The 25,111-nt window shown below is 39.2% G+C and overlaps 3 protein-coding genes across 5 annotated transcripts in view; all 3 read right to left on the reverse strand.

Annotated features, from left to right (window-relative positions):
- The window catches only part of LOC306881337 (otogelin-like), a gene marked incomplete at both ends in the record, with an annotated part of 50,870 nt that extends 44,180 nt beyond the window's left edge, over positions 1–6,690 (reverse strand). The window contains 3 exons of the mRNA XM_079435382.1: positions 2,066–2,120; positions 2,483–2,540; positions 6,360–6,690. Of these exons, the coding sequence (XP_079291508.1) occupies positions 2,066–2,120; positions 2,483–2,540; positions 6,360–6,690 (444 nt within the window). The remainder of the gene's footprint in view (positions 1–2,065; positions 2,121–2,482; positions 2,541–6,359) is intronic.
- A 1,001-nt stretch (positions 6,691–7,691) lies between these two features.
- LOC306881343 (solute carrier family 22 member 18-like) lies at positions 7,692–11,989 on the reverse strand (the record flags this gene model as incomplete). Its single annotated transcript, XM_079435398.1, has 9 exons — positions 7,692–7,876; positions 8,020–8,140; positions 8,274–8,375; positions 8,484–8,584; positions 10,528–10,675; positions 10,947–10,995; positions 11,332–11,464; positions 11,555–11,700; positions 11,850–11,989. The coding sequence occupies 9 exons, from the start codon at positions 11,987–11,989 to the stop codon at positions 7,692–7,694; spliced, it is 1,125 nt and encodes a 374-aa protein (XP_079291524.1).
- A 12,093-nt stretch (positions 11,990–24,082) lies between these two features.
- Positions 24,083–25,111, reverse strand: part of ptprja (protein tyrosine phosphatase receptor type Ja) — a 29,149-nt gene continuing 28,120 nt past the window's right edge. For all 3 annotated transcript variants that reach the window (XR_013785645.1, XR_013785646.1, XM_079444058.1), the window contains exon 29: positions 24,083–25,098. Coding sequence is in view for 1 of the 3 variants with exons in the window: in XM_079444058.1 (XP_079300184.1) it covers positions 24,943–25,098 (156 nt within the window). In the remaining 2 variants the exon portion in view is untranslated. The remainder of the gene's footprint in view (positions 25,099–25,111) is intronic.

Raw genomic sequence — 25,111 nt, forward strand, 5'->3', positions numbered from 1 at the left:
GAAAATAATTTTTAAAATTAAGTTAACACATAGGGCTGTCCAGGGAGTTTGTCAATTACTGAAAAGTTATTGTCAAGCAAAGCTGAAGTTCAGCTAAATATTCATAGTAATGAATTACATTCAAATGCATTACAAATGCATTAAGTGCAATTAAATGTGTATGACTCATTAAAAATGATTATTGAAATGTTCATAAAATATGTAAGAATATTAATATTGTAGTATACATACAATGTTTTTTACAATATGTAACAGGGGGGCCCTGGTCTGTAGCTCTACCCACCAAGGGGACCTTGAAAGACCCCTGTATTAAAGTCTGTTCACAAGAAGGACAACTATGAAGATTTCTATAACAATTACTACATTAGTGTGAACACCAGCAGACTATAAGATTCTGCTGGAGCGCCTTAATGCAGGAAAGATTCTTAGGCTGATAATATATGGGGAAAATTTTTGAGCAATTTTGCCGGGAAACTTTTTTGGAGCAATGTTGCTTGGGCACTTTCCCATTGAGAATGGGTAACAAATCTCTATCTGGATTTTCAAAAAGACATAGGCCTAACTTTAAGATCAAATACAAAGGCAATGAGAATTTTGTGTTACAGGCTTATGTAATTCTAACTGTTCATTTTAATTAGTTGACTAGGTGAAAAATGCAAAGTCTATCCTTCAACTACCTTAATTTGTTCTCATATAGGCTATCAGATTAATTAAGACCGCCATGAACTAATTTATCCAGAGACCCAGAAGCCGGACGCCACAGGGCAAATCTGAAATTCCAATCAAAGTCTTCATCTAATAATAAATCATTGTTCACTTGTACAGAACCTGGAAACATGTGCTGCGCATAGTATGGATAAGAGTTTATTATTACCGCCGGAGGGGGTACATGAGAGCGATTAGCGATTCACTTCACTTCAGAACTAAATCATTTTCTTATCTGACCGAAACCGTCTCTATTCTGCCCCCTTTTCCCCATCACACCTGATATCTGAGAGTTCAATAATTTTATGTAGCTTACGAGGCTGCAAGGGAGATGTTTTCTGACAAAATGAACGGGGCCAGTGTGTCTCAGTAAATAGCGGCTCTGGGGAACAGCTTTACCAATCCTGAGCGCCCAGCGGACACCTGAAACCGCTTTACTGCCTCCGAAATGACGGCTTTTGTCCCAAAGAGCTCAACAAAGCCAGCACTGGGGGATGTGTTTTCAGTGTGCGAATTAAACAATGAATTTCAGGAGGGGTCAGCTTCTTTTAAAAGAAAATTTGCTAGGAATTTCACAGGGCACAATCTGTCGTGTTCACCTTGTGCACCTGACACAATTAACCAAATGCAAAATTCTTTTAAAACAAACAAACAAACAAACCAAAAACACAAATTTTATGTTAGCCTATTGATAATATATAATATAATCTATAATAGAAACAGTATGACAGTAGGCCTAGCTATTTCTTTTTTGTCAATGTCAAACGCAAAGTGCTTGAGCACTTTAGTTTTCTTACTAATAAAACGTACCCTGACAAATGTGTAGCCATTCTAACATTTATGACTACTAAAACGCTTGAAACCCCTGTAGAAATGAAACGTAGCTATATACGCTTACATTCTGGCCCTCCATAACCCAGGGATTCAAGTCTTAATTAGGGGGTCAGGCTCACAAATCCGTACAGAATTTGCCCCTCCCTTTTCTTCTTCAATTATTGAACACATGGCATCAATGAATCGGTGGTAATAAAGACTGATGCCACTGTTGTTCAAATCATAGGCCCTTGAAAAATTCACTGAGCAAGGGGAGAAATTTTCAAATTTTGTTGTTCAATATCTCACATATTCCACTTTAACTAGATCCTAATTCATTCAGGCAGGTCATTCTCACCATAACTTTTTTTTTTTTAACAAACTCGACCTTCAAGCTCTCTTTTATCATAGATCAAGATGATAAAGTAGATCAAGATGATTTGCAAACACCTTGTTTTTCTGTAATGTTATGCATTTAACCTCATGGCATTGCATTTAGCGCAGGTTTCCTGTGCGCTCTCTCAATGCATCGCTTCAGCTCTCCTACCTGCTCCGTTTGGGAAGCGGGATCCCATTTCTCCAGCATTATCCTGCTGCTTTCGCTGCTGCTGGGACACACAGAGAACAAGGAGCGGTTTGTTCCTCACACACAGCTAATCAGCACTTGTGTTAGACAGAAAAGCCAGAGACTCACAGGCGTTTCGACTGAGCCTTGTCAGCCTGTTTCACAACTGTTACAGACCTCAAGACCTTTCATGTGATTTCATCAAACATGCGTAAAATTAGCGCAATATTTTAAAGATGCTTAAAATGTGCAAATAATTTTTACCATTACCAGCAAACAGGTGTAGATTATTTAAAAAAAGTCCTTTATAAAAAATAAATAATAATAGGCCTACATGAAAAAATAAATTGCATGACGCACATCGGATAGGCACATAGCCTTGTAAATAGTAATACTCACTTTTCAAAATCATGCTGGTGTGTTAAATTCAGACTTTCAGTGCACCACGTGATATGTGCTGAAAATAAACAAATTACAATCACATTAGTGCTGCACTATTCGTTCATTACTAGTTTTTTTTTTCACGTATAGGCTATAAGACTTTTCTGTATCAAAAATGTAATAAACGCTTGGACTATTCATATAATAATAATAACTATAATTATATATTTTAAAATATAAAACTTAGGCCTACATAATTATATATTTGATGTAAGATTTTTAATACTTTAATAATGTTTTTATCTTAAGCGATTTTTTTTCTTAAAATAGAAATTAAGAGAAAAAAAAAGATTAACAAAACATCTTTCTACTCACCGAAATTTCTTAAATTTCAGGTAAGAAATTTGGCATATAGACCATTATCGTTACCCCCCCCCCCCCCCCCTCCAAAAAAAATTATTATGTAGGCTAGTGCAACACAACTTTTTCCTTGACAGTAATATCTTAATTATACAATTTAATTATCTAAATGCATTTGTACTCTATATAATGATCAGTTAATCGGAGTAGAACACATAAGTCCATCGTCATGCTGCTTACCTTGATATATTAGGATAAAGAATAATAAATAGAGTAAAAAAAGTTTCTTTCCGGGAGTTAAAATAGGATCCATCCGTGACTCATGCGAATCACTTGAAATGGAATGAGATTCTCCTCTCTGTCTTCCACCGATGGGCACTACCGACGCATATTCCCGTCTGACTGCAGCTGCTCCTCGCGCGCATCTCAGGACGTGCTGAGGACGCCAGTCTCGCTCTCGCCCGTCATTAGCATAATATATGCTATTATATATATATGCTAATGACCAGCAATAACGCGTACCCACAACTACAGGGAGAGCGAGAGAACTGGGGGCTCCGTTGCAAGAAGAAATATATTTCTATTTTCTATTTATCTTTTTCATGATATAGTGAAAATGAAAATCATTTTGATCCAAGTGCTGATGAGTCCTGAGAAATAGTTAATGAAGGTTTTAAACGATTCGTTCTCCTAAATAAATAAATAATTCTGTCGTCATTACTCATCCTCAAAACCGTTTACTTTCATGTTTTTTTTGTTGTGGTTTTTTTCCTGTGGAACAAGAGAAGATAGGCACTTTGAATTGGAATTGGAGAATTGGAGAATTGGAGGTCGTCATTGACTTTATAAGAAAAAAAAGCAACAAAAGTGAATGGTAACTGAGGTGCATTCTGTTTAACTTCTGCCTAATAAAGAACATTCTTGGTATCAGTGACAGGAACATAATGTGCAGCTGGACTAATTCACATGTGCTGTGAAGCTAAACATGGAAAAGAGTGGACAGATTTCACTAAAGATATGAAAAGGGGTGCTGTCTAGCATTAGAACGGTGTCACAAAATAAAATGAGCACATTTAATATCACAGTTTGGGGGACTTTGAAGAACTTAGCCAGAGTTGGAGTTCAGACAAACAAAAATAGACATGGAGAAAAAAAATTAAATAACAGATATTACTTTATATTCATTTAAGGAGTTTCAGATACAAAATTATGGATTTTTAAGTTTGTTCTTTTTCATGACCTCTAACTATGTTACGGGGCTGACGAGACGTGAGACGTGCGGATCCATATGCAAGGCTTTATTATAGAGCATGGTCAGAAACAGGCAGGGTCAGACAGTGGCAAACAGGTATGGCAAGGGCAAGACAGAAGAGTGGTCAGTAAACAGGCGTGGGTCGACGATCAGCGAACAGTATCCAAAGGGGCAAGGCAGAGAGATAATCCAGAGACGAGAGCAATAAGTCCAAACGGGGAGCGAACAGAATCCAAACGGCAGAGGCTAAGGGTAAATCCAGTAAACACGGGCAGGGTCAGACACGGCAGGAAAACAAGGCAAGACTAAGGCTAAGACAATGGCTATGGCTCTGTAAAGTTGCTATCGCTTGGGGAGGGATAAATGCTAACAATACTCGGCCCTGAGCAAGAGCAAGTCCCAGGCTTATATGGTGTGTGGTGGTGATTGGAAAATGGTGATCAGGTGTGTGTGATGTGTGAATGGTGACAGCTGTGATCTGTGCAATGGATTGTGGGAAATGGAGTCCAATGTGCTGTGAGTGTAAAAGTCACTGTGGTGAACGGGTGACCTCTAGTGGTGGTTGACAGGGAGAGCATGGACCAGATTCATGACATAGCCCCCCCCCCAAGGAGCGGCTTCCAGACGCTCCTACACAATCCAGGAGGGCGGTGGAGCGGAGGCGGAACAGGGGGAGGGACGGAGGGCCAGGTCCTTGAGGAAGTGGGAAGACCGGGGATTGGGGCAGAGCAAGACATCCAGCCGGAACCGGAGACCAGGACAGAGCAAGAGCCCACCAGGGCGGAGCAGACGGACCAGGAGCCCACCAGACCCGAGCAGAAGACCACCAAACCCGAGCAGAAGACCAGCACGGTGGAGCAGACGACCACCAGACCCGAGCAGAAGACCACCAGACCCGAGCAGAAGACCACCACAGGGAGGCAGACAGGGCAGGAACCCATGACAGAGACTGGGATCTGGGGAGAACAAGGACAGACAACACAGAGAGAGCAGAGACAGACAACACTGGGAGAGTCTTCGTTGCAGGGCAGGACGGGACCAGAGCCCACCTGGGTGGAGCAGGAGACCCCCAGAGCCAGACAACTGACCACCACGGCGGAGTAGACGGAGCCGGAGCCCACCAGTGTGGCGTAGACAGGGCAGAGTATCTCCACGGCAGAGCGGACTGGTCAGGAAGCCATGACAGGATCAGGGATCTGGGGAGAACAGAGACAGACACCACAGAGAGAGTCCCCATGGTCACAGGAGCCGTGACCGAGCAGGTCGAGAGTTCACGGACGGTCTCTATGGCTGTGGCAGGACAGGGCGAGAGCTCACAGACGGCCTCTTTATCCGTGACAGGACAGGGCGAGAGCTCACAGACGGCCTCTTTAGCCGTGACAGGACAGGGCGAGAGCTCACAGACGGCCTCTTTAGCCATGACAGGACAGGGCGAGAGCTCACAGACGGCCTCTTTAGCCGTGACAGGACAGGGCGAGAGCTCACAGACGGCCTCTTCGGCCGTGACAGGACAGACAGTGAGTTCAGAAACGGTCTCCATGGCCGTGACAGGGCAGACAGTGAGTTCAGGAACGGCCTCCATGGCCGTGACAGGGCAGACAGTGAGTTCAGGAACGGCCTCCATGGCCGTGACAGGGCAGACAGTGAGTTCAGGAACGGCCTCCATGGCCGTGACGGGGCAGACAGTGAGTTCAAGAACGGCCTCCGTGGCCATGACAGGGCAGACCGTAAGTTCAGGAACGGCCTCCGTGGCCGTGACAGGGCAGACAGCGAGTTCAGGGACGGGTGCCACCACTTCGGGAGGTTCTGCAGCGGAAGCCGCCACCTCTGGAGGCACTGGAGCAGACTCGTGGACAGGAGAGGCCTCAGGAGCACAGTGTGCAGCCCACACACTCAAAATGGCAACCGCCATAACGGGAAGTACTGAGGTCAGGGGAACAGTCTCTGTAACAGACAGGGTTGAGGCCCTGGGAATGCCAGCTACTCGCACTGACATCAGTGCTGGGTCCATCACACTGGATATCAGACAGGGAACTTGAAGGACTGACCTTAAATCCTTGGATGTGACAGACTCTGGCTGGAGCACTGTGACGTGGTGTGACTCTGGCTTGACAGCGGAGACGTGAGCAGACTCTGGCTTGACGTGAGCAGACTCTGGCTTGACGTGAGCAGACTCTGGCTTGACGTGAGCAGACTCTGGCTTGACGTGAGCAGACTCTGGCTGAGGAGCTGAGTCGTGGTGTGACTCGTGACGATCAACTGTGGCTTGGCTTGACTCGTGACGATCAACTGTGGCTGCCATTTTGTAAATGGGCTCTGCTGCGGCCTCCATTTTAGTCACAGACGAGGTGTTGCATTCCTCTTCCACGATACCCACAGTGAACGAAGATTGAGCACACAGTGAAGCATAGTCCATGTAATCCTTCAGGCTGCAGTTAAATTTTCCCTCAGGTAGCCAAGACTTAATGGCCTCATTTATACCGAGGAGGAAAATGTGTTTTAAAACGGTCTCGTCAAACGGGCTCCCGTTTGATAACTCACAGAATTGTGAGACATACTCCTCGATGGGTGAATTCCCTTGTCGAAGGTTGAGCAGCTGGTCAAATAGATCCATACCTGCCCAGGGTTCTTTAGAAAAGCTGCTGGATCCTTGTTTGGCCGAGTATTCTGTTACGGAGCTGACGAGACGTGAGACGTGCGGATACATATGCAAGGCTTTATTATAGAACATGGTCAGAAACAGGCAGGGTCAGACAGTGGCAAACAGGTATGGCAAGGGCAAGACAGAAGAGTGGTCAGTAAACAGGCGTGGGTCGACGATCAGCGAACAGTATCCAAAGGGGCAAGGCAGAGAGATAATCCAGAGACGAGAGCAATAAGTCCAAACGGGGAGCGAACAGAATCCAAACGGCAGAGGCTAAGGGTAAATCCAGTAAACACGGGCAGGGTCAGACACGGCAGGAAAACAAGGCAAGACTAAGGCTAAGACAATGGCTATGGATCTGTAAAGTTGCTATCGCTTGGGGAGTGATAAATGCTAACAATACTCGGCCCTGAGCAAGAGCAAGTCCCAGGCTTATATGGTGTGTGGTGGTGATTGGAAAATGGTGATCAGGTGTGTGTGATGTGTGAATGGTGACAGCTGTGATCTGTGCAATGGATTGTGGGAAATGGAGTCCAATGTGCTGTGAGTGTAAAAGTCACTGTGGTGAACGGGTGACCTCTAGTGGTGGTTGACAGGGAGAGCATGGACCAGATTCATGACAAACTACTTGCAACATCATTATAATGAATAATTACTGTATAATATGGGATTGTTAAAACTACAGTATAATGCCACACAGATAAAAGCATACTGCACTTCTTTCTTTGTACTGACCTAGACATTTACATGCCAGCTTATTTTTAAGATAATAAACTTCATAAAAACGATACTGAGCTAACTTGAGAAATAAAGTGACACTAACATAAGATATTTAGAATGTCTGTGGTATTAACAAAAGAGATCATCCCCAGTGTGTGAGGAGGTAAATTAAATGCCCATGGTTTGTTGTAAACTCTCTCACACAATGTGGCCATGAACAGGACAGTGATAAACAACAACTTTCACAATTTTTATGGCCTGTTTGGCTGTGAGCGCCCTCCAGTGGTTAGCAGAAAGCTAAAGACAGCAGCATTAATGAAACACTGGATGTATCCGAAGGATGGCACACCATATGTCTCATAGAGGAATCCTCCACTGGTTGGGCCAACAGTTCGTAAAAGAGACTGCACCGACGCACACAGGCCCAGCATGGTTCCTGAACACACCACACAAACAATTTTTTACATTTAGTGCATTATGAAAACATTTGCATGGAAAACATATGTATATGCGTATGTATGTATTGTATTCATTCACAAGGGCATCTTGTTCAGTCTAGCATGTGTGTTTGTGGATTACCGGTGTCAGATGGAGACACACTCTTGGTCAACATGCTGTCTGTGATGACATTGAAGACACTTAGAGAAAACATCATCGGTATTACAATTAAACAAAAATGAAACATGTTGGCCATCATAGCCTGAAAAACACACATATATTTAACATACACACCGTGAGACCAGTTACATAATCCAGCTTCCATGTTTAACTGACACAACTGTTATGAAACTAATTTGAAACAAAAAACGAAATTGTTTGCAATGTCAGCTTACCTGTGCAAGGCCCACTAAACTGGATATCCCAACAGAGAGCAGCAGTAAGGAAGACTCTGAAAATCTAGACGTAAGACGCCCAATTACAGCACCTTGTATCACCTTAAACAACAAGACACCAGTGTCACTTATTGCCTCAGCACAGCAGTGCTTCAGTCCAAACCTACTTATATAGCATGAGATTGATAAGAAGTGTGCATGTGTTTATACCATTTGTACTATGCCAAAGTAAGCCATCAGATAGCCATTCTGCTCTGCTTTCAGTTGGAAGAAGTTTATGGCAATGATGGAGAACATAACTTGAAATATACCTAAATACAATAAAAACAACAAATAAAAATATGTGAAACAAAATACAAGGCAACATTTAAAGTCAAATTTTATTCTGTACATTGAGAAAACAGATTGTCAAATGTGGGGGCTCTGTTCATCGATTATTTAATTGGATGGAGGCATATACAGTGGGGAATTTTTTTTTGATCCCCTGCTGATTTTGTACGTTTGCTCACTGACAAAGAAATGATCAGTCTATAATTTTAATGGTAGGTTTATTTGAACAATGAGAAACAGAATAACAACAAAAAAATGCATTTAAAAAAAAGTTATAAATTGATTTGCATTTTAATGAGTCAAATAAGTATTTGACCCCTTTGCAAAACATGACTTAGTACTTGGTGGTAAAACCCTTGTTGGCAATTTTGTCCCATTTCTCTTTGCAGATCCTCTCCAAGTCATTAAGGTTTCGAGGCTGAAGTTTGGCAACTCGAACTTTCAGCTACCTCCACAGATATTCTGGGGAATTAAAGTCTGGATACTGGCTAGGCCACTCCAGGACCTTCTTCTTGAGCCACTCCTTTGTTGCCTTGGCCTTCTGTTTTGGGTCATTGTCATGCCGAAATACCCATCCACGACCCATTTTCAATGCCATGGCTAGCTTCAGTGCCCTACCCCTGATGGTACACGGCCCCGTCCGATGATGTTTTCTGATTTCTTCTCTGAATCATTTGATGCGGTGCAGTTGTCCTGTTCCCTTAGCAGAAAAACACCCCCAAAGCATAATGTTTCCACCTCCATGTTTTTGACGGAGGGGATGGTGTTCTTGGGGTCATAGGCAGCATTCCTCCTCCACCAAACATGGCAAGTTGAGTTGATGCCAAAGAGCTCGATTTTGGTCTCATCTGACCACAGCACTTTCACCCAGTTCTTCTCTGAATCATTCAGATGTTCACTGGCAAACTTCAGACGGGCCTGTACATGTGCATTCTTGAGCAGGGGGACCTTGCGGGCACTGCAGGATTTCAGTCCTTCATGGCGTAGTGTGTTACCAATAGTTTTTTTGGTGACTGGTCTCAGCTCCCTTGAGATCATTGACAAGGTCCTCCCATGTAGTTCTGGGCTGATTCCTCACCGTTCTCATTGAAACTCCACGAAGTGAGATCTTGCATGAAGCCCCAGTCCGAGGGAGCTTGACAGTTATTTTGTGTTTCTTCCATTCGCGTATAATCGCACCAACTGTTGTCACCTTCTCACCAAGCTGCTTGGGGATGGTCTTGTAGCCCATTCCAGCCTTGGCTGAATGTCACTTCACTTCACTTCACTTGTGTGGGTCTACAATCTTCCCCCTGACATCCTTGGACAGCTCTTTGGTCTTGGCCATGGTGAAGAGTTTGGCATCTGATTGATTGATTACTTCTGTGGACAGGTGGACATCAATCTTCTGTGGACATCAATCTTGCTGATTGATAGGGGATCAAATACTTATTTGACTCATAAAAATGCAAATCAATTTATAACTTTTTTGAAATATGTTTTTCAGAATTTTTTGTTGTTATTCTCTCTCACAGCTCAAATAAACCTACCATCAAAATTATAGACTGATCATTTCTTTGTCAGTGGGCAAACGTACAAAATCAGCAGGGGATCAAATAATTTTTCCCCCAACTGTACGTATGAATGCAAGATAACTAAATGACTAAATTATATGTTAAGTCCAGCATACATCACTCGAGAGAAGTCTGCCGTTTCACTGAAAGATTTGACAGTTTTGACATTTTAATTAAAAAAACTAACAGTTTAAAAAGGTCCTTTTAAAAAAACATATTGTATGCATAACTAATTGTTCACAATAAGATGAATAAAATGCATTTAGAAATAAATAGTGAATTTTCATTTAATGCCCATTTTAAGTACACTTCCAATTTATGAGTATTTCAGTACGTTTAAAGTCACAAATGTTAATAGTTAAATTGCTCACCTGCTGGCAATCCAGAAATAATCTTCACTGTGAAAGTCTTTGCAACACCTGGAAATTGCATCAGTCTTGTGATCTCCCCCAGATTAAACACGGAATTTGATGTGGCGAGGGGGGCGTGATTCAGCGAGGTCTGCAGCAGGAGAGAGAGCTGAGAGACGAGCGGTGAGTAAGTGGGTCAAGGGAAATGACAAACACCTGTGTCTTGTTACAGTAAAGTGGCGCGGGGAGACCGCATAAAAGGACCTGGAAAAGGACAGAGGGGACAGAGACTGACGGCGGACTGGTGGCTGGAGACTGTGCTGTGGGAACCCCGTGATTGCTCAGGAGAGCCCGTTTGATACTGCGTGGGCACTGGGCAGTGTGTTATTTTGAGCGCTGATAGCGCGTCTTTTGTTTTGTACGAACCGGTGAATAAATACATCAGTCTCAGCCACACCGACATCGTCCTCTTCCTTCCTGACTATTGACCTTGTTACACCACACAAAAACACATAACCACTAGCCCTTAAATCCTGTTTTACTGGATCAGAGCTGCTTTCATTTAATCTTCATGTGATACACAATATGATTAGATTTTGTCAGAACAATTCAGTTTTTCCAGAGTTTAGTACTCAAAGTTTCTTTTGAATTTGTATTCATCAAATAATCCTGAAAAAAAAATTATTACTGTTTTCATGTGAAACTGTATCATTGTTTAATGTTTCTTGAGGGCTAAATAAGAATATTAGAGTGATTTCTGGGGTTCATGAGTGACTGCAGACTGGAGTAATGGCAGCGCAGTGCAGGTGGTGTAGTGTGTCCTACCCAAAGCGTGTGCTGAGGGTCCCACCCAGTGATGATCCAGCAATCATGCCAATGCCAAAGCAGAGGCCAAGTTTGCCAAGAGCATCTGCTCGCTTCTCATTCTCTGACAGATCTGCAACCACCATTTGAGCTCCTATACACACAAATACAAATGCACTGATATGTTTGATGTATATTGTTTGATTAAGTTACATATATGTAAGAATGTATGAACAGGTGTTACCTGGCAGTGCATGCATGAAAACAGCAGGCAGTTTATGCACAAAAAGCATAAAAGTGTTGTCTGCCACCGCCAACAGTAGGAAATAAACCACTGACGCCAAGCAAGACACAGAGAGAGCTGCACGTGCTCCAAACACATCTGCAAACCTGAAAACAGACACAAGACAGACATGTGAATAAAAAACAGTAAGTCTATAACTGAAGTAAGACATTAAATAAATGAGTCATTCTAATAGGCACGCATAATTACACACATTTATCCTATTTCCACACACAGATGAGTTCTGACTGCTTACCTTCCATAAATAGGGCCTCCAAGCAGCTGAATTACTCCAACTGTGGTCTGAAGATAACAGAACCAAATAGTATCGAACCCGAGCCTCCTCGCCAAATACTGTTCCACAGAAGACAAAACTGAACAAACAAGGCAATCCATCCGTTATAACAGTTTTATTGCTGTCTGATTAGCTGAGAGCATGGATTAGACTAGAATGGGCCAAACAACATGGCCATCTTATTTATATAGACGTAATAATTTATAAAGATATAAAAATCTGCAGCCGTTTCATCTCCGCACTAGACCACGGATCATTTAGGCTACCTTGTGAGTAACGTCCGACTACACGTTGTTACAAATACGGATTAGGTTATAAAGCGGATAAAGGTGTCTAAAATTATCAAATAAAACCATTAATACATAGTCCTCGCCATTTTTGTTGTGGATAACGCACATCGAGTAAATTCCTCCTCCTCTCGTGAACACTGGAGGCGTGACTAGCTGTCAACAATCCTATTAACTTTACAACGAATCGACATCTATTGTGACCAGATGTCGTGACCGAGAAACAATTGCAGATGTCACCAGAGTATGGAAGCATATGTGTAGCTAAATTCAATTTGCAATGTAATTGTAATGGGGGGAACAAGACGTGAGACGTGCGGATCTATTTGCAAGGCTTTATTCAAAGGCGAGGTCACAAAACAAGCAAAGTTCATGCAATGGCAAACAGGAACATCACAGGCAAGACAAAGAGTAATCCTAGCGTGGGTCGACGATCGGCGAACAATATCCAACAGAGCAATGCAGAGAGATAATCCAGGTACACGAGCAGTAGTCCAAGAGAGGTGCAAACAGAGTCCGAATAGCAAGGCAAAGGGTTAATCCAGGAAACACGGGAAGAATCAAAACACTAGAAAACACACAAGAGGCAAGACTATGACAACTAATTGGGCTCCATAGAGTAGCTATCGCTAGGAGAGTGATATACGCATTACAATACTCGGCAGGGAGGGAGAGGAAGTCCATGGTTTATGTAGGGTGTGTTTTTTTTTTTTATTCAAAGAACTATAACATACAACATGTTATCAAGAAACAAAATAATAAAAAAAGGAAAAGAAAAACATAGAAAGACAAATTACGACAAACAAAACAGTTGCCAGGGGGAGGAAAGTATTAAACTTAAAAAAATAATAAAAAAAAAACATACATACACGTATATATAAAATCAAATAAATAAATGGTAAAATTCACAAACTTTCAAAGTTCTTACAGCTTTCTTATTCACAGAGTCTCTGATACTGTCAATATAAATACATATTTCAGTTAACAAAACCATAAAATTGGGTTTTTTATTGGTAAATTTACACTTATGAATGTGAAATTTGGTCAACAGAACAAGTAAATTAATTAAGTAAAAGTACTGTTCCTCTTGATCAGGATAGTCAGTAAAGCCAAAAAGTACATTTTCCCATAAGAGAGAAAAAGGTTTTAAACACTGAATATTCTCACTAATAAACTTTTGGACCTTACACCATGGTGTAACTGAGTATGTACAGTGCCAAAATAAGTGCAAGGCAGTTTCCTCATATTCATTACAAAAAGTACAATTTACATTTATTCCTTTTTTAAATGTTTGTAAATAATGATTTGCTGGATAAAATCTGTGAATATGTTTATAAGAAACTTCTTTAACCTTGTTTCTAAGATGATATATTTGTGGTAACAACCACACTTTCCTCCAGCAAATCAATTTTCCATTTAATAAGGAGACCCAGTGAGACAAAATATAAGGTACAGTAACAATTTCTCTTTGGAAAAGAGTACGAATAGCTCTATTATTACTCTTGAGGTATGATGAAAAACAAATGTTACTAACATAAGATTTAGTAACATCAAAAGACACTGAACCGGGAGAATGGTCTTTATCAATACCTCTAAATAGCATTTGTGTACCAGAGGGAATTGAACCAAAAACCATTGCAAATTCTTTTTGAGTGACTGGTATTTTATAATAAGAAAGGAATTCATCATAAGAAAAGAGTGTTCCTTCGTTATATAACTGACTAACCAATTTAATAACACTGTCAAACCAGTTCTTTAAAAAAAGAGATTTGTGTTTATAAAGAATGTTTCTGTTATTCCAGATGAAATAGCGATGCGGAGAAAAATTGTGCTTGTATATTAATGACCGAGATAGGAGCACTTGTTTGTGGAAAGCAGATAACTTAGCTGGAATTTTATCTATATTATAAGTACACAACAAAACAAAACTAAGACCACCAATATTTGAAAAAGCATAGTGAGGAATACAATTCCAGACAGAAGTGGGGTTTTTCAAGTAATCCAATTAATCTTAAAGGTATGGTTCATTGTGGTGAAATCTAAGAAATCAAGTCCACCATTCTCATATGTATTCATAATTACAGTCTTTTTAACATAGTGTGTTCGATTTTTTACTAGTAAGGTTATCAAGAAACAAAGATAAGGAGGCATATGTTAGTCGGGCTATACCTTCAGCCTTCGTAAGGAGAGATCTCTTTGAAGCCAGAAGTTGAATTTTTTTTTGGTTTTATCTATTATGGGGTTAAAATTCAGAGAACATCTTTTCAGCTGGTCTTTAACAATAATAATAGCCATGTATGTAACACTATCCTTGACAGGAATGTTACTAATACTTGTTAAATCACAGTCTTTAACAGCCATTAGCTCACACTTACTGATATTAAGATAGAGACCAGAGGCACAAGAAAACTTATTAATAACATTAACTGCAATTGGAATTTGGTCACTATTTTTTTTTAAAAAAGGGTTGTGTCATCGGCTAACTGGCTTATAATAATTTCTCTATTTGCAATTGAGATACCTTTAAGAATACTTTTTTTAACATGCATAGATAATAACTGTTACAAGCAGGAAAAGATACAGAGAAATAGGACAACCCTGTCTAATACCTCTTTTTTATGTAGGGTGTGTGATTGAAGAGCGTCTCGCTGCAGCCTGCGGTGGACATCCAAGCCCGCCCACATCCAAGCGTGACGTCACAAGCCACGCCTGTGTCCAAATACGTCACATACCTATTATTTTGCACCAGGAAAAAGCATCGACAAGAAGATAAGCCTAATTGTTTGCAAACCGAAGCAAAAGAAGTTTGCTGTGTTGGTAAGTAAAAAAAAAAAAACATCTTTTGTCTTTAGGAAGACTTAAAACGTTGACAACTTGAATGTTTGTGTGCATATGTAAACAACAGTTCAGCATATAAGTGAGTGAAGTGACATTCAGCCAAATATGGTGACCCATACTCGGAATTCGTGCTCTGAATTTAACCCATCCAACGTGCACACACACAGCAGTGAACACACACACACCGTGAACACACACCCGGAGCAGTGGGCAGCCATTTATGCTGCAGCGCCCGGGGAGCAGTTGGGGGTTCGGTGCCTTGCTCAAGGGCACCTCAGTCGTGGTATTGAGGGTGGAGAGAGCGCTGGACATTCACTCCCCCCACCTACAATTCCTGCCGGCCGGAGACTCGAACCCGCAACCTTCGGATTACAAGTCCGACTCTCTAACCATTAGGCCACGACTTCCCCATGCATGCTTATGTGTTTTACTGTACACAGGCACGTTATTACTTAGATATCACTAACATATATATATATATATATATATGCGTGTTTGTTTGTGTGTGTGCGTGTTTGTGTGTGCGTGTTTGTGTGTGTTATCCAGCAAGAAGTGAAATGATGTGGTTCCTCAACCAAGATACTGTGAAAGGGCACTGTGATCAGTGTCATTAAAATATCATGTGTGTGGGGAGAGATGAATACATATGTGAGAGGGATAGAGTGTGTATATGAGCAGGTAAGAGTGCTATTTAGCTATTATAAAAAAAGGGTTATTAAAAAAATTGCACATTCAGTTAGTTCATTTTATGTCACAAAAAAACAGTGCACTATATATTTATTAGTGCACTGATTCTTACAACATATAATGTTGAGTTAATGTGCAATTTTTTTATAACACTCATCTCACCCACTCACAGATATGTACTTCCCCCCCCCCCCCACACACACACACACAAAAACACTCACTCACATACAGATGATATTTTTAATGATATACACAGATCACAGTAACTTGGTTGAGCAACCACATAATTTCACTATGAATTTCAGGATAACTCTGTGTTTGTGACATATTATCTTTGTATTATTCTATATGAATGGAAAGATCACATAATGATTGTCAATCTTTGTCATGTTTTACAACATTCTACACATTTTTGTTCCTAGCCTGATGCAGAGCAGTTCTGCCGGGATGAGGTGTTCCTGCTGCAGTTTCACCAGTAAAGAAAGGTCTGGAGGAATGGTGGGAGCATTTCTCTAGATACTGTAGTGATTGATTTTTGTGGTTTAAAATCATAAATATTCTTGTATGCAAAATGATGAGGTAAATACTATTTAGTATGACAAATATTTAGTGGACCAACACACATGTATTCTGTATTTTTAACAGGAGTGCCAAGAAGACATAAAGTGGAAGTTTGTAAGAGTGTTGTGCTGGATACAGAGTCACCGTGAGTTATTCTGTGGGGAGGTGAAAGGGCCTGCTTAACTCCAGATGGATGGTAAAAATCAACAAAATGCCATCAAAGACTACCTGGGGTCGAATCGGATGAAGCAAGAGATGTCTTTTTATTCATCTCTCAGGACCTGAAGTGGGACATTCACATTCACACTCTCCAAGAACTGTACTTATCCAGAGTGAGCAAAAGGGCTGGTAAAATCACTCTGGACCCCTCACATCCAGCACACTCCCTCTTTGAACTGTTACCGTCTGGTCGACGCTACAGAGCTCTGAGCACCAGAACGTCCAGACACAGGAACAGTTTCTTCTCTCAGGCCATATCTACCTCACAAACAGTTAAATGTTCTCCCCACTGTGCAATAAAACATGTGCAATACCAAATTATCCATACTTATATTTATTATACATATGTTTTTGATTTAATATATCATACATCTATCCACATTCCCTTGCATAATTTGTATATAGCACACCTGTACAATACAGTATTCTGATTGTTTGAGTATCTGGAGGAGCTGGACACATTCATATCAAATTGTGTTGCTGAACAAGGCTTGGAAGTCCGTGTCATGTTTCTGTGAATAATCTAACAAGGCAAGGAATCTCTCTGTGTAGTTTATGTATGTATGTGTACTGCATTTCAAGAACTGTTTATCTGATCATTCAGTTGTTCATTTATGATAGTTGAAACATATCTCTTATAGAACATATTTTTTGTATAAAAATGTATTTAGTTATTTTTGTAAAATAATAAATATAAAAATACCTAATGAATCAAGGGATGTCGGTTTATTCATCTTTAAATATGTGGAGGACCTGGACACACTTCATATGAAGTTTTGTTGATGAACAAGGCCTGTCAATGCCATGTTACTTGTTATAATCTATCAAAGCAAGCAATCTCTGTTCAGCAAATGTATGTGTCTCCTACTGCATACTGTATGGAGAACTGTCAATCCTTTCATTCAAATGTTAACACTTGATAAGTGGAACAACACAACTTTAGAAAATTAAATTACAATTATAAATTATAACAATGTTGTGACTTTTACAATAACGTCTTTATAAAATTAAATGACGATGATAAATTATAACAATGTGTTGTGACTTTTACAATAACAAAATCTAATTATCCCTTTTAAATTTGATAAATCTAAAAGGTGTCTTAGGTAGTTTAAAATCGATAGTAATAAATGAGTATTTATCTCATTACAATAAGGTTGAATAAGGTAAGGTGTAGAGGTTTTTTTATTACAATTAGCCTAATTTAATCAACCTTAATCATTTAATCAAATTTAAGTGTTTTACAGGCTCTTGTGATGAGAAATCAGCTCTGTACATTAGACATATTAAATATATTACATTTAAGTTGTGCCATTTTAGCCTAGACATCCTTTAAATAAATAAGAAAACGTGTATTAGTAAAACGAAAGGCAACATTATTTTATTTAGATCCCAGAAACGGCTGTAAATTGCTTGGACATAATGTTACTTCCGGGTTTCCCAGGGAATAACAAGAGGTGAGGTATATTATAGGGCGTGGTTTCTGACGTAACGTTTTGACGTGGGCGTGACTGTATTGGCATGGGCGTGGCTTGTGACGTCACACTTGGATGTGGGCGGGGTTGGATGTCCACCGCAGGATGCAGCGAGCCCTACTTGGAGTGATCAGTGCAATCAGCTGTGTGTGTGTGGTCAGTGCAATGGATGATGGGAATTGTAGTCTGAGATGGCGTGCAACAGTTAGTGTGGTGCAAGAGTCCATGTGGTGAGCGAGTGACCTCTGGTGGCGAGTTAACGGAAGTTCATAGACCAAATTCATGACAGTAATATGCAAAATGGCAATGCAATATGAAAAATGGCAATGTATTTCTGCATTTAAATTTACATTTTCCCATTCATATGTGCAACAGTTGGTGCAAAATGAAAATGAAAATTCAATTATATCATTTAAATTTGCCATTTTCTACACTAGTTTTAATATACAAATTAAAAACATTTTAAAGCTTTATAAGTTGCAAAATGAAAATGAAAATGTATTTCCCAAATTGATTAGATATGTTTAACATGTCCAAGCAAAAACTGTAGCAAAATTCTAATTTAAATGCTGTTTTTCCTAAATGCATTTAGACTTAGGGGTAGGACACTTGGAATTGCATTTTCATCGTGAGACCGCAGGATAATTGTAGCAAAATGCAATGAGAGCAGCAAAAGGGTAGCAAACCGATGTAATGATTGACAGATAGGGGGCGTGCTCGGCTCGGAATGCATTTTTAAATCCACAATGACTTAAACTATATTCATCACTGGGTATTTAATGAAAATGCAATTGAAACATCATATATGTAAGTGTCAATGCATTTAAGAAAAATAAAAGACATTTAAATCACCGTTTTGCTATCCTTTTGAAACTCTCATTGCATTTTGCTACAATTATCAAAATGCAATCCCAAGTGTCCTACCCCTAAATCTAAATGCATTTAGGAAAAACAGCATTTAAATGATCATTTTGCTACAGTTTTTGCTTGGACATGATAAACATATCTAATCAATTTGGGAAATACATTTTCATTTTGCAACTTATAAAGCTTTAAAATATGTTTTTAATTTGCATATTAAAACTAGTGTAGAAAATGGCATATTTAAATTATATAATTGAATTTTCATTTTGCACTAAATGTTGCACATATGAATGGGGAAATTTAAATTTAAATACAGAAATGCATTGCCATTTTGCATATTACACTGCAAACTGAATTTAGCTGCACATATGCTTCCATACCAGAGAGACTGACCAACAGAGAGCAAGCAGTACTCCATATCACAGGAGCTCATTCATTTTTGAGAATGAGGTACGCAGAAACTTTACTAAAAGTCGCTTCATTTTTGGGTCAATGACGTGACGCTACTTTTTTGTGTCCATATGGTTTAATTTAATTTAAAAGGGTTAAAATGTCTAAATAAATATGCAAATTAGTTGCATACATTCTGTTTTTTGTGGACCAAGTCTAAAATTTCTGGTTTTAATTAATTTTGAGAGAATATTTGGGGGATTATTGCAAAAATGTCAATGTGGTGTAACCGTAAAAACCTTGTACCAAAAAATGTATCTTGTTTAAAAAAGGCGAAATTCTCAATAAAACACCAGATCAGCTAGTTTGGCATAACCGTACATTAGTACTATTTAATAGTAAATAAAAGTAAATGGAGCACCATTGTTCTGAATATTATAATTAATTTGGGGAATCAAGACAAATTCCTTGAGTGTCAAGGTGGTGTAACCACCATTCAAGGATCCATTTTGTTAATATTTTGCAAGAAGATCATGTGACAGGAAATGATATCACAGAGAAGGACCTCTGGTGATACTAACTGCTGCATGCAAAGGTTAGTAACTCTCTTTAAAATGTGAGATAATTTGACATTTTTAGGGTATGGTCAGGTATTGTTAGGTAAACATGTCAAATGGTATGACCTCAGAAACACATTGATAATTCATCATTATTATGAAAATTAGTATTAACTTTAAAAAATACATTTGACATATTCCCACCAAGGCCAATACATTGGCGTCCATGATAATGCATGTCAAATTTAATTTTAAATTGAAATGTCAAGTGGTGTAACTGGTTACACCATTTGACTCCTATTACAAGCCTTTCTGTTATTGGCCAATTTATTCAAATATCACTAGTTTATAACGCTGATTAAAGATGTAATATACTATTTGAAACTAGTTTCAAGCGCTAAATGTTATATTTTTTGAGAAAGTGGTTCTTTATCTACAACTTTATTATTAAAGCTCTGTAAGTCTAGGATAAAATAATTATGTTGCACAACATTAGTGTTTTTGAAATGTTCGGGCTAGTTTTAACGCATATTTCTATTCCATTCACTTAAAATTTTAAAGGGACAGTTCACCCAAGAATGAAAATTACCACCTAATTTACCCACCTTCAAGTCATCCAAGGTGCATACGACTTTCTTCTTTAGATAAATACAATCAGCATTATACAAAAAAAAGTCCTGGCTCTTCCAAGCATTATAATGGCAGTGAATGGGTGATATTCAATAGTCCAACAGAAGTCCAATAAACTGCATTTATCCATCATAAAAGTGTTCCAGACGGCTCTGGGGGTTAATAAAGGCCTCATGAAGCAAATCAATGTGCTTTTGTAAGCAAAATATCCATATTTGAAACTTTATAAACCGTCATTTCTAGCTTCTGCTAACTGCCGTACACATGTTCACGAGAGTGGCGTTCCAGCGGATGACATAGGCGTAGCATAAGCTCTGGTGAGAAGTGACGAACATGGAATCGTAGAGGAGAGAGCAAAACAAAGCACTGGTCACGAATCAGAAGCACAAAATGAGGATTTGTAAAGAAAAATAGTATATTCTCACTAGTGCTTATGCTACGTCCTACAACATCCGCTGGAATGTCACTCTCTTTGACATTTAAGGTTTATAAAGTTTTAAATATGGATATTTTCTTCAAAAGCACATTGATTCGCTTCAGGAGGCATTTATTAACCCCCTGGAGCTGTCTGGAGCACTTTTTTTTTATGATGGATGGATGCAGTTTATTGGACTATTGAATATCACCCATTCACTTTTAATGTCACTCCAATTGTATTCATTTGAAAGAAGAAAGTCATATAATGTACACCTAGGATGGCTTAAAGGTGGGGAGGGGGATCATGGAGAAATTTTCATTTTTGAGTGAACTGTCCCTCTAAGCAATCTATAGTATCATATAATATAATGTAATATACATCAATTATTTAATAATGTAGCAGAAGAAAGTTGGTGAGTACATTTGAACAAATTCTGTGATAAAAATGTTAACTAAAGATTACAATTTACATCTGTAAAATACAATTAATTAAATTTCTGACATTTTATAATTAATATGATATACAGTATCTCACAGAAGTGTGTACACCCCTCACATTTTTGTAAATATTTTATTATATTTTTTCATGTGACAACACTGAGGAAATGACACTTTGCTATAGTGTAAAGTAGTGTGTACAGCTTGTATAACCGTGTACATTAAGCCTCTTGGTCATGGAGTTCACCAGAGCTTCACAGGTTGCCACTGGACTCTTCTTCCACTCCTCCATGACGACATCACGGAGCTGGTGGATGTTATAGACCTTGCACTCCTCCACCTTCCATTTGAGGATGCCCCACAGATGCTCAACAGGGTTTAGGTCTGAGACATGCTTGGCCAGTTCATCACCTTTACCCTGAGCTTCTTTAGCAAGGCAGTGGTCGTCTTGGAGGTGTGTTTGGGGTCGTTATCATGTTGGAATACTGCCTTGCAGCCCAGTCTCTGCTTCAGTATGTCACAGTACATGTTGGCATTCATGGTTCCCTCAATGAACTGTTGCTCCCCAGTGCCGGCAGCACTCATGCAGCCCCAGACCATGACGCTCCCACCACCATTCTTGACTGTAGGCAAGACACACTTGTCTTTGTACGCCTCACCTGGTTGCCACCACACACGCTTGACACCATCTGAACCAAATAAGTTTATCTTGGTCTCATCAGACCACAGGACATGGTTCCAGTAATCCATGTCCTTAGTCTGCTTGTCTTCAGCAAACAGTTTGCGGGCTTTCTTGTGCATCATCTTTAGAAGAGGCTTCCTTCTGGGACAACAGCCATGCAGACCAATTTGATGCAGTGTCTGAGCATATGGTCGGAGCACTGACAGTCTGACCCCCCACCCCTTCAACCTCTGCAGCAATGCTGGTAGCAGCACTCATATGTCTATTTCCCAAACACAACCTCTTGATATGAAGCTGAGCACGTGCACTCAACTTCTTTGGTCGACCAGCCGAGGCCTGTTCTGAGTGGAACCTGTCCTGTTAAACCGCTTAGTCTTGGCCAACTGCAGCTCAGTTTCAGTGTCTTGGCAATCTTCTTATAGCCTACGCCACCTTTATGTAGAGCAACAATTCTTTTTTTCAGGTCCTCAGAGCATTCTTTGCCATAAGGTGCCATGCTGAACCTCCAGTGACCAGTATGAGAGAGTGAGAGCGATAACACCAAATTTAACACACCTGCTCCCCATTCACACCTGAGACCTTGTAACACTAACGAGTCACATGACACCTGGGAGAGAAAATGGCTAATTGGGCCCAATTTGGACATTTTCAGTTAGTGGTGTACTCACTTTTGTGGCCAGTGGTTTAGACATTAATGGCTGTGTTGAGTTATTTTGAGGGGACAGCAAATTTACACGGTTACACAAGCTGTACACTCACTACTTTACATTGTAACAAAGTGTGATTTCTTCAGTGCTATCACATGAAAATATATCATAAAATATTTACAAAAATGTGAGGGGTGTACTCACTTCTGTGAGATACTGTAAGAGCCCCTTTTTCCCCAATAGATGCCACAATACAATATGAAATTACAATATGAAAATTAAAATGACAATACGAGACACAAGTTCACTATTCATAACTATGATGATTTCTTGTCAAATATTGTTTCTTAACTGTAATTACAATACGAGACATGAGTTCACTGTTCATCATTGATCATTTCGTGTTGGCAGATTTTTTTTTAGCACTGAAAGAAAAGAAAAAAACACTTCAACTGAACTTGTTGACAGTCATGCTTGATTTTCAGTGTCAATTTCTTCAACAAACAATGGCCTTTGGCTGTATAAGCAACATGGTCAGGTGGTGTAACTGGTTTGTGTCAATTGGCTTAACCAGTATTTTTAATAAAAATAAAAGATTATTTAGAAAATAATTTGTGTTTTCAGCATATGACCTGCCAAATATTGCAAACACGCATTAAAATTTACATTTAGAGATAACTAATAAAATCTACTTTTGTGTGATATTTTAAAATGAAGTATTTATTTCTATGAGAAAGCTTACATGCCATCTAGGTGGATAAAATATTTAATATTTCTCATTTTTTGGCGGTTACACCATTTGACAGTTTCATGTACATTCAGTCTTAACTTTTCTAATAAATGGTACATGTTAACTACATAAAATCAACATAAACACGCTGTGTACATTTTAAAATACCTGATGCATGCTTTTAAAACAGGTTTTTAAAAGGTTTTTGAATTTCTCATCTTGCCAACCCCTTTTTGTCACTGAGCCTTTTACGTATTGAAGCCAAGAAATATTTAACAGGGAAGAAAGATTGCCTATTGCTGTTGACCTTATAATAATAATAATAATAAAGTTACCATTTTGGTCACATGTCATGTCCTGCAACAAAGAACAATTAAATTTGTTGCAGGCTACAACCAGCTTTCCACCAAGTAACCTTCATATAGTAGCATATATATATATATATATATATATATATATATATATATAAAACACAAATGTTTGATTTTCTGTTAAAGTGGGACTTTCAGTTGACTTGTTTTTTTATTTATTTATTTTTATTTTCTTATCATTACATGTAGTCCTCGACTCCCCCAGACAGAAATCACTACAGTAGTGTGAAATAAAGTGCAGCTTTTTAATCTCAATATAATACAGAGTTCATCTGTATGGTTCTCTATCATGGCCAGCAGAGTATCAATGAACAATATTCAAAAATCTGTGCAGAAAATTGCAGAATATTAAAACCACACAAGTCCCTGGAACAAATTTTTGTGAAAAAATAGTTTGAAAGTTCAGTCTGATAAAATATATTATGTACAAATATATCAGTTCAGTTAAGTGCACAAACATGATAGAGTCACACTCTGTTAAAACATTTTGTAATAAATTATCAGTAAGCTTATACTAAACATTGACTGACCTCATTCTAAAAGGAAAAAAATAAAACATTTACAATCTAGGAATAGATAGGTCAGCATGTGTCTTTACTGAAAATAAACAATTCCAGAGATAACCAAAGAGACTGCTTCTGTTAAATGCTAACATATTGTCCTCATGGTCCATTTAAGGTCAAACTTCGGTCCATGACATCTGGAAATAATAGATATATTAAAGCCAAAGACCTGAGAATAGCAACCTGGCAGAACAGCTCAGACACAACCTACAGCATATCTCTTAATAATGTCACTGCATATTGTCAGCAATTTACCAGCCTACTGGCTCATACCAAGGTTAGTTGCTATGTTAAGTCACAGGAGAGGTGTTTTGAAAACCCATCTTGTCTTTAATAATGCTGCAGTGATATAGCAACGTATTACTGTCTATGATAAAGTCCCATGTGACATGTTCACACCTCTATATTTCTATTCATGCCTAACTTCATTTCACTTGTAGTCTATGACTGAGGAAATGCCGTTTTTCTAATGTTGTATTAGATCCTTGAACAGTTGTCAGCAACTCTCACAAAACATCCCTGCAGCTACATTTCTGTATTTGATAAAAACATAATTTTAAAATTTTTCTGCATTCCTTTATAAACAAAGTTCTTAATAAATACAATTTTGTTTTTCCTCTTTAAATAAAACTCAATTAAAAAAAAAAAATGGTAAAAAGTTTTTTCTACAGCAGTGCGGCAAATTATAAGGTAGACAGTCAGGCCTTATGGTAGCCATTTTTGGCTTTTTTTAAGGGTTCAAAGTTCTCATAAATAGTAAGTGCAGCTGTGTTCTGGTAGATCAAGTCTACGTTGCTTCCAGTCCGAGACTTGATGATGTCCATGGTGCACTGATTAAGAAACACATATTGATCCTGCAAAAGCAGA

The sequence above is a fragment of the Barbus barbus genome, assembly GCF_936440315.1.
Source record: "Barbus barbus genome assembly, chromosome: 2".
NCBI lineage: Eukaryota > Metazoa > Chordata > Actinopteri > Cypriniformes > Cyprinidae > Barbus > Barbus barbus.